Consider the following 14,846-nt stretch of genomic DNA (forward strand, 5'->3'; position numbering starts at 1 on the left):
GCTTGGGCTTCCACCAGCCGAGGTTGTTGAGCCTACAGGCTCCCATAATAGCTTCTTCCTCAATAAAGAGGTGAAGGGGAAGCATATTGAGAAGGATTTCCAGAGAGGCTGTGGGGGCTGTCCTCATGGACCCCGTGATACCGATGCACGCCAGCCTTTGAAGCTTGCGTAGTTCATCTTGGGCTGTCTTAAGGCGAACCCTGGGCCACCAGACAAGGGCTCCATAGGAGACCACTGGCCTGATGATCCTAGTATAAATCCAGTTTACAGCGCTAGGGCTTAAACCCCAGGACTTGCTGACTGAACTCCTTAAACGCCAAAATAGAATTTTGGCTTTCTTGATGCTCAGATCAAGATGGGATTTCCAAGTAAGCTTGGCATCAAGAGTCACGCCAAGGTACTTGACCTCGGAGGACTTCTTTAAAACCTGTCCAAAGAAGGAAATATCATTGAAGAGGTCATTAGTCCTTTTCCGGGTAAACGGTATAAGAACAGTCTTATTGGGATTGACGGTGAGGTTAACTTCCCTACACCATTCCTCAACATCATGTAAGACAGATTTCATCAGTGCAGCGATAGTTGCAGGGAACCTCCCTGTAACAATCACTGCGATGTCATCCGCATAGCCAAAGCAGTGACACCCCCCCTCCCCGAGTCGGCCCAGCAGCTCATCCACCACCAGGCACCAAAGAAGAGGGGAAAGAACCCCTCCCTGAGGACAGCCACGGTCGGTGGAGATCTCCAAGGATTCCCCGAGAAGAGACGCCGTCACCCTACGGTACGTGAGCATGGATTTTATCCAACGACACAAAGTGTCGTCAATACCAAACCGCTCCGCAGCGCGAAGGATAACTTCACTAGAGACCCTATCAAAGGCCCCCTCAATATCAAGGAAGATGGCCAAAGACATCTCCTTGAACTCGATGGCCCTGTCAAGGCAGTTCAAGATGCCATGGAGCGCCGTCTCTGTAGATTTGCCTTTCTGATAGGCAAACTGAAAAGTGGACAGGGGTGTGTGGGAAAGAACACCATCCCGCAAATACCTGTCCACCAATTTCTCTAAAGTCTTTAGGAAGAAAGAGGTAAGACAGATAGGTCTGAATGCCTTAGCCTCAAGATAGCTCGTCTTCCCAGGTTTGGGAATAAAGATAACCTTCGAGCGCTTCCAGATATCTGGAATATGCGCCAGAGCAATGCAGGCTCTAAATATCCTGCACAGATAGGGGCCAATGGCGTCTATGCCTTCCTGAAGGAGGGCGGGAAAGACGCCATCTGGGCCAGGGGACTTATAGGGCTGAAACGAATTTACAGCCCACTTAAGTCTAGAGTATGTAACTATCTTATTGGCGATGCCCCAGTCCGCCCTGTGTGCTCTTCGAAAGTGCACGGGGGGAGTGTCGGTGCTTGTGGGGTCAAAAGCCTCGGAGTCCGGAAAGTGTACCTTAAGCATATGCTTAAGGGTGTCAGTCCCTGACTTGGTAAACTCACCTTCTGCCACCTTGATGGTGCTGAGCTGGTGAGTGTTATCGTGAGCCAGGATCCTCATGATCTTGGCAGTAGCGGGGGCATCAGAGATGCTACCGCAGAAGTCCCTCCAGGAGTTCCTTTTGGCCTCCCGGATGGCTTTATTATACTTGTTAAGGGTCTGTCTATAAATAGTCCAGTCCCCAGTCCTCCTAGCCCTATTAAAGAGTTTACGAGTGAGCTTGCGAAGCTTGCCAAGTTCCGTATTCCACCAAGGAACGAGCCTCGGCCGGCTGGCAGGCTTCGCCGGACAGTTGTGGTGGTAGGAATTGATAATGGCTTGTTGCATGAGATCAACTGCCAAATCAAATTCCAGCACCGAGGAAAGCTTTGGAGCATTACCTCTGAGTAGGATGCAAAGTTCCTCCCTGTAGCCGGACCAGTCGGTCCGACGGGGATTACGCAGTTCCGTCTTAACCGAAGTTGACTTGACCGCGACCGAGAAGCAGATGTGCCTATGATCCGAAAGAGACGGTTCATTAGACACATGCCAGTTAGAAACCGACAGACTGATATTGCCTGTGGCCAGGGTGACATCAATGACCTCCTTTCTGTTAGAAGTAACGAAGGTTGGCTCATTGTGCCTGTTGAGAATATGCAGGTTCGTACCGACCAGATATTCTAGCAGTTCATCACCACGTCTGTTGCAGTCACTACTGCCCCACGTGACATGGTGGGCATTGGCATCGCAACCCAGAATGAGCCTGTCCCCCTGCCTCTCACAGCGGTCGACAAGAGTGACAACCTCCTGTGGTGGAGGGGAGCCAGTGGCATCATGGGGAAAGTAAGCAGACGCCATGATAAGGCCAGTTGCCTCTCCAGAAGAGGAGGGCATTACCTTAATCACAGCAGTATCCCTAGTGAGGTAGTTCGGAAGCGGAAGGATGTCAAGACCCTTCCTGGTCAGAACACACGCCCTGGGGTTGGGTGAGGTAAAGTCATAAGAGATATTACCTGCATTCTTTAAACCAAGGATTTTGCCATTATGAATCCAAGGTTCCTGAATGAGGGCCACATCCAGGCCCTCTAAGGCAAACCTCCGGCAGAGAACTGCCGAGGCTGCTTTGCAGTGATGCAGGTTGATCTGGATCACCTTGATGCTCATGACTTAGGGAGAGAGGCGGCCCCGGCTACCGCTTGGCGGTAGCGTGGAGTCCCGATCCAGGACCGGTATCTCCTTCGCCACCACCAGCAGCACCCTCGGCCCCCAGCTCCATCCCAGTAACAGGAGCGCAGGTCCTCTCGGTATCAGAGTCCTTCAAGAAGTCGGACTCTGTCCCGAGGTCAATGTCTGAGCTATCTGGAAGGGATGGCTCTAAATTAATACTAGCAATATTTGCTGCCAGCTCCCCACTCACGCTGGCTGCAGTATTACCCTCTTCTTCAGAAGCCTCAGAGGCATTCTGGAGAGGGTCCTTTGGCGCATTCAGGACTTTAAATGTCCCGACATCTACACCAGTAAGACCCTCGAAGCCGGCTTCCTTGATGGCCTCCATGGAGGAGCCATCAATTAGGAAGATCCAGCGTCTGGTGCTCTTCTCATCGAACGACTTCAGGCACCGCCAACAGTCGGTCAGAAACCTTCCATTGTAGGCCTTCAATCGCCGGAGAAGAGCCGCCGGATCAGTGGTGCGACGGTCCTTGGTCCGGAAGGACACCTTGAACGGCTTCGGGAGTTCACTGGCCTTCATCACTGAAAGCCGTGTTCCCCCTATGGCACGCTCATTATGGTGTAGCACCTTCACGAGCCATTCACTGGTCGCAGAATCCCCACATGAATAGATCATGGCCCCAGCCATGATGTGGAAATTGAGAGGACGTGGCAGCGAGCTTCCCGAAGAAAGCTCAGCGTCCAATGCGTCAAGTATAGCGGCCTGGATAGGAACGACGTCCTCCTCCGTGACCGCATTAGTCGGATAGCCATCTTTAACGATGGCCATCTTGACAATACTGGCGACGTCGCAGTAAGACTTGGTCTTCTTTGACGCCGCAGCTTGTAAGCTAGGCGAGGGATCAGGGTCCTCTGTCCTAGCTCTCTTGCCAGAAAGGGTGGTAGCTTCTCTTGCACCAGGCGTAGAGTCCGTACCCGGGACGTTTCTCCCAGCACCCGAAGGTACAGGAGTCACATCTCGGCCCGTATCTCCTGCACCCAGTGCAGAGTTCTGGCCACCTTTTTGGGGTTGTTTTCTTCGGCGGTTGGCCCTGCGCCTCCTATTTGCTTCACTCAACCTGGTGGAACCCGATTGAGGAGCAGGAGGCGACTTTTGGCCTTCCGCCGATTGCGGGTGGCTGCTGCCAGAGGCAGCATCTCGCCCAGAAGCAGGTTGGGAGTTGCCTCCTTCCCTGAGAGAAGGCTGGGTACCGGTAGAACCGGCTCCATGCCCAGGTTTTGTTTTGGTTTTTGTTTTTAAAGAATCCATAGAGATCCCACGAGTAAAGAGGCAAATAAAAGGTCGCCACCCGGTAGTCCTCAACCCGGGTGGAAGGCTAGTTACAACGGGGTTTCGCCTGGTGCCCCGAGGGGATCGTTCGAGATACCGTAGATTAACTTCCCCGGTACCACACAGCCCTCAGCACGATACCTGCACACCTTGGCTTGGGAAGGGCGCGTATCAGCTCAGCCCACAAAACGCAGTGGTTGCCCAGCTCTCACCACCGAGGAGGTGTGATACAACGCACTGTTGAGGACCCAAGCTGGCGGTCGCGCAAGCGAAAGGTAAGGCTGAGCAGCAAAGCAAGGGGGGAAATTAAGCGCGCCATCCAGCTTGCGTCTCCAACTTCGAGAGCACCTTATAACTTGTCAAATTTTTCCCGAAAATATCGGTTTACACCAAGCCGATATTGGCCGATACCGATATGAAAAAGATAGGCCGATAAATCGGCCGATATATCGGTGCATCCCTAGTACGTAGCTAGAGAGAAATATTTTTTAGGTCTCCTCTAAAAAAAAGTATTTCTTCCTTTTTTTGAGGAAAGATCCATCGCTTCTTGGTCGCTCATAATTGTTTCAAAAGTGGTATGTTTTGGGGTCTCAACCACTCTTCATACTTTTTACAGAGGTCTATTTTTACTCACTTGCAATGCTATACACATTTTAACCACAGGTTTTCGAAGTCGGTGATGTCTCTTCTGGAAAAATCTGGCGATCTATTTGATACACGTAATTGGAGACCGCTCTCAGTTACTGATACAGACTACAAATTATATGGTAAATGTCTCGCGATACGGCTTAAGACTGTCGCTCCCTCGGTTATACATGAATCACATTGGTAAATGTCTCGCGATACGGCTTAAGACTGTCGCTCCCTCGGTTATACATGAATCACATTGGTAAATGTCTCGCGATACGGCTTAAGACTGTCGCTCCCTCGGTTATACATGAATCACATTCGAACGGTATTCCCGGTCGTACGATTCATCAAACCACATCAACGCTACCTGACCTTCTTCCTACCGCGAACACTTCCAATGAACCCCTGGCCATTGTCAACATCGACTTTGAAAAGGCTTTCGATCCTGTGGATCATGCCTATCATTTTCGCATCCTCGAAGCTTTCGACGTTCCATCTTCGTTCCTGAGTCATTTGAAAGTGCTTCATCGCGACTCCGTGTTTCGGTAGCGCTTTAATTACTGATGTTATTCGGCAATATGAAACACGTCACTGAACACGGGTGTAAAAAATTCGATCACGGCCGATTTAGCAGTTTTAGCCTTTTGGGTGATGATACCTTTATTTGAAAGGTCGTCGAACTTTCCGGCTTCGTCCTTTTTTGGCCGTGGGTCCGTAATTTGAGACAGTTTTGATAAATGAAGTGTACGAGCAGTTTTGAGCGGATGGAGCAACTCGGGTATTGTTCAAGAAAACATCGCAGGTTCTCTACAATGCGAGGATAGCGTTGTTCTTGAAAGCTGCCTTGGCGGAATCCTGAAGATTACTTCCATCTTCTTCGGTGATTTTGACTTTGTTGTAATGCATGGTGTGGGTTACATTGTTGTAGCTATCTCCATTACCAGAGATGTGGTATTTAAGGGTAGAGGTTACACTAATGGCGGCCAAAGGTTTGGCCCATACACATTAAGAATGTTCGACACTAGTTTGAATAGGCACGGGGGCAAAAATGTCCAGTTCACTCTTAAGAGCATGGAGAGAAATCATGATTTTTCAGGATCTAAATATATCGCGTGGTGTCTGCTTTGACTGGCGGCAATAAACTGATAGGCGTTTAAGTTTACGTCTCTTTATCTTTAATCCTGAACCTTGCTGAGCAGAAGTTATTGTCTCACAAGTTCCGCCTATCTCTTTTATCTCCTCTCCCGGCTTAACCTTGTGATGAAAGAAGTACGCCTCCAAAAAATGCGTTACGGGGATTAAGTGGTTGCCACGCATCGATTTGGACATGGATGGAAGAAAGAAAGTATTAATTTCTGGCTCTTGCTACCTTAATTTGTAGAATACGCATTCCCACATTTCAATTACTTTATACCCCAGCTCCCTAAGCTTCTTATAACAGTTCAAAGTATCAGAATAGCGGGAGTGCAAAGTTTGGGTGATGTCACCTTGCAATACCAGGTCTCTCAGGGTTTCGCATTGAATAGTGCCTTGGATGGCACGACAGCACACATTCTCAAGCACTGTTGGCATAGGCATACAGTGTCCGCATAGGCAGAACAGTTGCTCCCTGCGCAGGGGGTGAGGAAGAGGAGGACATTCCCCCAATCTATCGCTTGTTTGTGCGTCTGTTTGTGGTGCGTCTCCGAATCCAGGGTGGTCGTTTTCACGTAAAACTATTTCATTAAAACATTGAATATTATCAACCGTTCATATTTTAGGCTTTGAAACTAAAATTGCATGAAAGAAACATAGAAGTTTGAAACTGATTTGAGTAGAAGTGTGTGCGTGATACTTAGGTTTGGTCAATGAGCGTTTACCCTTGGTTCGGGAAGCTTATTCAAAGCAAGGAGAGTATAATGTAGAGGGGTAGAAGGCTGAGGTCGAGAGTTCTCGCTTTGTGCATTTTGCAGCATGCGGGCGTATCTTTCACTGCCCTCACATTGGTTGAAATATAGTAACCGGGGAATTTTAAATTTCCTTCTCTAACTTCTGTTCATTCAGCGCGCCATCGCATTCGCCTCTCTCTATCTCTCCAAGTTGAACCCTGTCTTCCACTCCTTAAATTTACCTTTAGCTTCTCTCTCTCTCCAAATCGTGCGCGCGTCCGGGAAATGCCAGACGCTTGGACTTTACCATAAATATAATTCTATAATTCTGTGTAAAATTAAAAACGAAAAGCGAGAACTCTAAAAATGCCTTGTCAAAGCCGTTAGCTTCTACTTCTCTTCTTTCTATCCTCTTCATTTAAAGTATAGGCTCCTCGCCTGTGACGTCATTTCATTCCCCCTTTCTTGTCCCCTTGCTGTTTACAGGAGTATGTCCTTTCAACGCCATATTCACTAACCCGTAAACCAGCTTTAGACCCCTACTTCTTATCCCATTGTTTTCGTGCAGAGACCGTATTCATAGTCGTGTTCAGTCAGAATCTTATATAGCATAGAAAGTAGGACTACTGAAGTCCAATTAAAAACACAGCTATAAATGTCTATGGAAAGAGACACGGAAAGTCTCTGTTGTTAGACAATTAGAAAATGTCTTACTTTCTCCTAAAATGGCTTGCGATTCCGGAATCAACCGGGCGTATCTTCGGAGAAGTCTATCTTTAGTGGTGATATCTAGACCGTCCATAACATCCTACAAAAAATGTCGTTTACCATTGAATTTAATTAAATATATATATACACTTGGGCTTGTCGCAGCCTTTTTTGAGCCGGTTGGCGCACGGAGTCTGGTTCGCATCTTGCCCGGGCACCGCGACTCCTACAACGTTTCTTAAGAGCAGGGGTGGGCTATAAAATTTATATTTTGTCCTTTACATCATATGAAAACTAAAAAATTGGGCTGTTATTCAAATCATGCGTGCATGCAATATTTACCCTCGAATGCTTTATAAAATTATTTTAAAATGGTCTTTAAAGAAATCTGGCCAATTAACAAAGAATGACAGGCTAATTTCACGCTATGCCACGCTTGATGCGGCGGTCGCAACACTAAATGTTCCGGACCGTCAAACTGGCCTTATTTTATATTAATTTTATTAAGTCAAAACCTAACCTCCAGCTCGGAAAGTTCTTCTGAGGATGTATCTTCGTTGGGATCCTCATCTTGGGAATGCGAATCCTAGCTACCTCTTTCAAATTCTTCGATGAGGTCCGGAGTTGGCTCCCCTGCTCTTCCCACAATTATTTGGGGGTCTGTGGGGCGGGAAGTGCTAGGAATATGCTGGTTTTTGCAGACTAGCACCTTTTTCCCCACAACCCCGCAGTTACATCGATCGGTAAACTCGACACCATTTGCCTTGCATGGATACCCTAGGCGCCCATGGGCTCGAGTACACACGGACCGACACGAACAACAATTAGAAAACGGGTCGGCTGAACCCGATTTCATTGGAATTGGGAAGTCTCCCATTTTTTTGAACTTTCTACTCTCAAGAACACAAGTTTTAAAATGAAATGAAATGGTAGAGTGTTAGTTATGCGTGATTCGGCAATGGGAAAAAGTGAAGCACGCAATTTTAGCATGTTGGCGTTAAAATCAAAGGTCGTGATAACTTTTGGTTTCGTGGCTAATAATCAATGGATAAGGAAAATTAATCGGTGTATACGCTGTACCTTTTCCTGCAGTGTAAGGATTATGCTTAACCTTTATAGGGAGGGTGAAGTACAAAATCAAGTGATTTTTTTATCGATTCTTCTACTAACCAGTCTGCATGGTTTAACATTCGGGAAATAATCCCGAGTGATTTTAAAATTAAAATTAGGTTGAGATTTTAAGAATAATTTTAAATAAGGACGTCCGACCAATTTAAAATCATTAATCATCGAAAATTTTAAATCTTTTTATAGCTCCTTTGCAAATTTTATTATCCTAAAAACCAGTCTTATTATTTAGTTGTCGGTGCCCTTGGTTAAAAACGGACGTTTGAAGCGGGGGGGGGGGGACGTTACTGGTTAAAGAAGAGCCCTACCTTTTCAAATCAATAGAGTACTATTGAAACTGAATCCCTAGAAATTGGAGGATGAAGGCCTGGTAGCGCCAAAAAAAGAAAATTCCTTTTCTAGTTTTCTAGGTCCCCAAAGTCTAGAAGAAAATACGAACTATGTACACTTTGATAATGGTGATAGGGAAAACGAGTACAGTCTACGCTAGTTAGTTCGGCCTTGAAAGGTCGGCCGATTTTTCTCCTACTTCATTCTCAACCCTGGTTAAAATGAAAAAACTTGCATTAAATATGGGGCGCCGAACAGGACATAATTCAACCTTTTAATATATATTTCCATTTTAAAAAATATATTTCCATTTTAAAAAATATATTTCCATTTTAAGGCAATATATTTCCATTTTAAGGCAATATATTTCCATTTTAAGGCAATATATTTCCATTTTAAGGCAATATATTTCCATTTTAAGGCAATATATTTCCATTTTAAGGCAATATATTTCCATTTTAAAAATATATTTCCAATTTAAGCCAATATATTTCCATTTTAAGGCAATATGTTTCAATTTTAAGAAGAAAAATATACTGAGTATGAACTGTTTAGTGTTTCTGGGAGTGGGGGTTTTATTTTATTATTTGATTGAGTGGGAGTTGTGTTTTTATCTGTTGTTCTTTTAATTTCTTTTTTTGTATTTGTTTATAGCCACTCTTATATGATGGGGGATGGGAGAGAGGTACGTTTTTTTTCTTTAGTTTTATTATTCATTCTTTCAATAGCTTTATTAGTCTTGAGTCCCAACCTAATAAGTTTATATATATATATATATATATATATATATATATATATATATATGATAAAAAGAAGCTGTTGGAACATTCAACTTTCCCGCATTATAAAATTTACTGAGATGCTAGAGCCATCTATGTAACCGAGCAGTAAAACATATATAAATACTTGTGTATGTATTATTATTCTTTTCTGAGTCTTTGTTAATAAACACAGTTTTTTCTCTTCTCTGAACCTAATGGTTGTGATCTCCTATTGTTTCATGTTTTAATTACTATTAGCTTTGCAGCTTAAAACCCAATAGGTTATGGGCCCAGTTATGATTCCACTGCGTAATTAATAGTTATCTTAGATAGTTAATAAAATTAGTTAGGTTTGCTTCACGCCATCCGTATAAAGTTATACGTATACACCAAAGCAAAGGCCTAAGTGGATCAATGGCTGGAATGAGTTCGTGAGGTATGAATTTTGAGAAATTAGAAGGGAAATCCAACTACAATGAATGGAAATTCGCTATGGAACTATACCTCACTGAAAAGGATCTATGGGATTTTGTTGATGGAACAAAAACGGAAGCAGATGATGCGGTGAAGGCAAAGAAAGCGTACTCGACAATTGGTCTTGGCGTTCAGCCTCATATTTACACAGAAATTCGAGATCTAGCAACAAAGAATGGCAAGGCGTCATGGGATATACTAAAGAAACGCTTCGAAGACAAGGGATTTGCACGCAAGGCAACCCTCATCGCAGAATTAATCAACGTTCGATTTGAAGATTGCAAGGGTATGGCTGATTACCTAAATAAAAAGAAAACCCTCGCATTACAACTAAAGGCGATTTCTACTAATATCGAAGATGAGATTTTAGCGGGTATTATCCTAGCCAGCTTACCAGAAATGTATAATCCATTAGTTATGGCACTAGAAAATTGTGGACAAACTGTCACAACTGATTTAGTGGTAACGAAATTGTTGCAAGAAGCAGATAAATCAGCGCCAAAGCCGATTGAGTCAGCGCATATTTCCACGGGTAATGTCAACTCTAGCTCTAAGAAGAAACGTTTCAAAGGGAAATGCAACAAATGCCAGAAAATAGGCCATAAAGCTGTGGATTGTTGGTCCAAGGATAAGGATGTAACAAAAGAAAAGGGTGACCACAAGAAGAAGGAAATGTCGGAAAGGGCGTACATCTATTATGAAGATGGTACAGCAAAAGGGAAGGGCAACTGGCTGATCGACTCAGGCGCTACATCACATATGACAGCGCAGGCAGTATGGGTTGAGGATTATCAACATTACACCTCAAAAAGAATCCAGACCGGAGGAGGAACGTTACAATCCAGCGGCATTGGAAACGTCACGCTACCAGTAAAAGTCAGGGGTCAAGTGACCACTCTGCGCCTGAGCAAGGTTTTGGTCGTTCCGAACTTACGTGAGAATTTAATATCAGTCTCTAAGCTTCTGGAAGATGGTCTAGTCGTCGAATTTGATGAAAAGATTAGAATCAAATGTAAACAAACTGGACAAGTCCTTGCCTATGCCGTAGAAGATAATGGTCTTTATAGGCTAGACGTTGCCTGGGAGAAGATCTACCACACGTCCGATACGTTAACGTTCACAATTTGGCATCAACGCTTAGGACACTTAAGCATTGGAGGAATGCGTCGCCTAAGAGGGATGGTAGATGGCATGGATTGCCCATTAATTCCTGATCAAACGATTTGCGTATCATGCATCATGGGGAAACAGCATAGGACTGCATTTCCAAAGAAGAAAGTGCAGCGGGCCCAAAATATACTAGAGCTACTACACTCAGATTTATGTGGACCCATGACGGAAAATTCGATCGGTGGGGCCAGATACATGTTCTGCATCATTGATGACGTATCACGAATGACTTTCGTCTATTTTCTGAAAGCGAAAAGCGAGGTACTTGAGGTTTTCAAAGCATTCAAGGTACAAGTTGAAAAAGAGACGGGGAAAGATGTCAAACGTTTAAGAACGGACAACGGAACCGAGTACGTGAATACGAGGATGAACCATTTCCTTCAAGAACATGGTATTACACATCAAACTACGGTACCATATTGTCCCGAGTAGAACGGAGTAGCCGAACGAACGAATCGTACGTTGGTTGAAAGAGCGCGAGCAATGCTGGCTGACGCCAATCTGCCAAAACGATTTTGGGCCGAGGCAGTCAGTACGGCGTGTTACCTGAAGAACAGGTCACCGACCGTAGCCGTCAAGGACAAAACGCCATTAGAAGTATGGAGTGGCGAAAGGCCAAACTTGAAGAATCTAAAGGTTTTTGGTTGCAAGGCGTTTGCACACATTCCAAAAGAAAAGCGTACGAAATGGGATCAGAAAGCAATAGAACTAATGTTCATTGGATACAGTTCCACCCAAAAGGGATACCGCTTAATCAATCCAAAAACCTACGAGCTAACTGTTTCCAGAGATGTCACATTTATTGAAGGTCAAATGGCAAGATCAAATGACGCCAAAGAAGACACCGAACCGTTTCTCGTTGACGTTACACCGTTTCCAACTGCCTCAACAGAAGTCATTGCAGCGGCCCTTCCCGAGCCGCAACCGGCAGTTGAAAGACAGGTCGTGTACGACCCTGAAGCGGGTGCACTGGAAGAAGTCATCAATCGACCAGAAGAAGAAATTGATCGCGACCAAGTTAACATCATTGTAGATCAAGAGCCAAGATATCCTGTACGCAACCGGCACCCCCCGGTTCGCTATGGACAAGACGAATATGTGGAGCTTGCCAAACAGCAAGTCCCCATCCTCAAGGAATCAGATGACTACGAAGAAAGTCCAATTGTTTCTGTACTAGCTAATGAAGAAAACGAAGGTTGTACAAATGAGCCGCGTTCGTACGAAGAAGCGTTGCGAAGCGTAGATGCTTTGAAATGGAAGAAAGCCATGCAACAAGAGTACGATTCCATTGTGAAAAATGGCACCTTTACACTCGTGGAACGCACAGACAGTTGTACGCCGATAGGAAATAAATGGGTCTTTAAAATCAAGCGAAACGGCGAGGGATCCATAGAACGCTATAAGGCTAGACTAGTGGTTCAAGGCTGCTTCCAAAGAGATGGAATAGACTACGCTGAAACCTTTGCGCCAGTAGTCAAATACACCACACTACGTGTACTACTCGCATTGGCAGCACACTCCGATTGGGACGTGCATCAAATGGATGTAGTTACAGCTTATTTAAACGGTGACATCCAAGAAGAGATCTTCATGAAACAACCAAAGGGTTTTGAAATGAAAGACACGAACGGAAACGTCCTCGTTTGTAAACTACAGAAGGCCCTGTATGGATTGAAACATGCTGGAAGATCATGGTATGCAAAATTAGATGGTATGCTACGAGGCATTGGATTAACATGCGCCACCTCTGATTGTTGCGTTTACTATCGTCTGAACGAAAATGACGTGCTCATAGTGGCGGTATATGTGGAAGATCTATTGATATTCTCAAGCAACAAAGAAAGCAGGTCATGGCTGCAGTCTGAACTGCGAAAAAATTTCGAAATGACAGACCTTGGAGAAGCGCATTACCTACTTGGCATTCGCATTATTCGTGACAGAGCCAAAGGAACCATCACTATGGATCAGTCAATGTATGTAGAAGATCTACTTAGAACTTTTCATATGCATGACAGCAAGCCAGTCACAACGCCTCTAGATAAAAACGCACCGCTATCCAAACTCATGGAGCCGACGACAGAGTCCGAAAAAGAGGATATGGAAAAATGTCCATACCAATCAGTCATTGGGAAGATGCTTTACGCAGCATTGGCTACTCGACCAGATATGGCTCATGCTGTTGGAGTTTTGAGTCAGTATTGTTCGAATCCAGGAAAAGCCCACTGGGTAGCTGCGAAACGCCTAATGCGCTACCTGCGAGGTACAACGGCTTATAAGTTAACGTTTTCGAAATCTGACGATGTTAAACTCATGGGATATGCGGATGCAGACTATGCCAATTGCATTAACGATAGAAGGTCATTTACTGGCTACGTCTTTACCTTATCCAACGGAGCAATTGCCTGGAACTCAAAGAAACAGCCGACGGTAGCGTTGTCTACGACTGAAGCTGAGTACATGGCACTAACAGCGGCATGTACCGAAGGAATCTGGATTCGTCGCTTTCTCATCGAACTGCAAGTTCAACGCGCTAAAGCCTCCACGCCAATTTTGTGCGACAACAAAGGGTCGGTGGATCTCGCGAAGAACAGCGTATATCATGCGCGAACCAAACATATTGATGTTCGTCATCATTTTGTTCGCGAAGCGATTAGAGGGCAAGATGTTACGGTACAATGGATAGCGACCGAAGATATGTTAGCAGACGTTTTAAGGAAGTCAGTAGAACGTCGTAAACTGGATTTCTGCACGTATGAAATGGGCATAAGACAATAGCCCAAATACGGGAAAAAGGGGGAGTGTTGGAACATTCAACTTTCCCGCATTATAAAATTTACTGAGATGCTAGAGCCATCTATGTAACCGAGCAGTAAAACATATATAAATACTTGTGTATGTATTATTATTCTTTTCTGAGTCTTTGTTAATAAACACAGTTTTTTCTCTTCTCTGAACCTAATGGTTGTGATCTCCTATTGTTTCATGTTTTAATTACTATTAGCTTTGCAGCTTAAAACCCAATAGAAGCATACTAGAGGGTCTAACACTGCTCAAACATCGGTTTCCTCGGAATACAACGATACTAAATTATTAAAATGCGACACCTTGTTTATCATTTCGTTTTATACATTTTTAGACTAGAGCTCCTTAACTCGGTGGGAAGTTCAGTTTTACCGCCGAAGTTGGAAAACGCTAATGCTGTATTGGACGGAGAATTTGTACACCGCATTTGGAAACAAAAACCAGTCTATGTTAGGCCAAGTGTGCAATTGATAACAGGCACAGAAGTAGATAAAAAGCTCGGGCCAAGCTTATCATCAGAAGCTGACAGTAGTAATAGTCTACCTGATATCACAGAAAATTTTGGAAATCCCTCAGCTGAACAGTCCAATAATATTACCGGTTCTGTATATTGTGCCGTGAGCATAATAGAAAATATTGAGAGCACCAAACCAAATGATCCGAAGAAGCATGAAACCCACGATTATAACAAAAATGAAGAAAGTGATACCACCAATCCAAAAAATCCGCAAACGCAACAAGATTGCGATAAAATGGAAGAATTTAAAGCAAAGGATCTTGAAAATTCTCAGGATAAGCATTGCATAGATGCCACAAAGCACACTGAAGACCAAAAATGAACCAATTTGTATGACAAATATTTGGACCTATTTGATGACGAAATTCTTACTTTTGAGGATGAAGATGAGGTACACGACGAAGAAAACAATGAAGTCATTATTTTGAAAAATACTGATCAGTCTGATCTGAAATCTATCCTAGCTGAGCTCTCTCTTTGAAGTCAAGACGAA

The 14,846-nt window shown here is 44.4% G+C and overlaps 2 protein-coding genes across 2 annotated transcripts; both read right to left on the reverse strand.

The window, feature by feature from the left end:
* Nucleotides 1-2,685: 2,685 nt before the first annotated feature.
* LOC149663417 (uncharacterized) lies at nucleotides 2,686-3,950 on the reverse strand. The gene is made up of 2 exons (XM_089842159.1): nucleotides 2,883-3,950; nucleotides 2,686-2,824 (listed from the first exon to the last, which is right to left on the reverse strand). The coding sequence occupies exons 1-2, from the start codon at nucleotides 3,942-3,944 to the stop codon at nucleotides 2,783-2,785; spliced, it is 1,104 nt and encodes a 367-aa protein (XP_089698285.1). The 5' UTR covers nucleotides 3,945-3,950; the 3' UTR covers nucleotides 2,686-2,782.
* Nucleotides 3,951-9,451: 5,501 nt separating this feature from the next.
* On the reverse strand, nucleotides 9,452-10,813 carry LOC149663418 (uncharacterized). Its single transcript, XM_089842160.1, has 2 exons — nucleotides 10,259-10,813; nucleotides 9,452-10,164 (listed from the first exon to the last, which is right to left on the reverse strand). Exons 1-2 carry the CDS (start codon nucleotides 10,554-10,556, stop codon nucleotides 10,124-10,126), a joined length of 339 nt encoding a protein of 112 aa, XP_089698286.1. The 5' UTR covers nucleotides 10,557-10,813; the 3' UTR covers nucleotides 9,452-10,123.
* Between the last annotated feature and the right edge of the window lie 4,033 nt (nucleotides 10,814-14,846).

The sequence above is a fragment of the Phalangium opilio genome, unplaced genomic scaffold (assembly GCF_054372755.1).
Source record: "Phalangium opilio isolate 3A_F unplaced genomic scaffold, DU_Popi_V2 ptg000062l_1, whole genome shotgun sequence".
NCBI classification, from domain to species: domain Eukaryota; kingdom Metazoa; phylum Arthropoda; class Arachnida; order Opiliones; family Phalangiidae; genus Phalangium; species Phalangium opilio.

What these genes read in the sequence shown, in the direction of transcription:
- LOC149663418 (XM_089842160.1), bottom strand. Translation starts at nt 10,556, where the DNA reads ATGTACGCCCTTTCCGACATTTCCTTCTTCTTGTGGTCACCCTTTTCT. An exon ending in TAATGGATTATACATTTCTG is followed by an intron (nt 10,165 to 10,258) that starts GTAAGCTGGCTA and finishes CTTTTTATTTAG; the next exon opens with GTAATCAGCCATACCCTTGC.
- LOC149663417 (XM_089842159.1), bottom strand. Translation starts at nt 3,944, where the DNA reads ATGGATTCTTTAAAAACAAAAACCAAAACAAAACCTGGGCATGGAGCC. An exon ending in AGGGTAATACTGCAGCCAGC is followed by an intron (nt 2,825 to 2,882) that starts GTGAGTGGGGAG and finishes CATCCCTTCCAG; the next exon opens with ATAGCTCAGACATTGACCTC.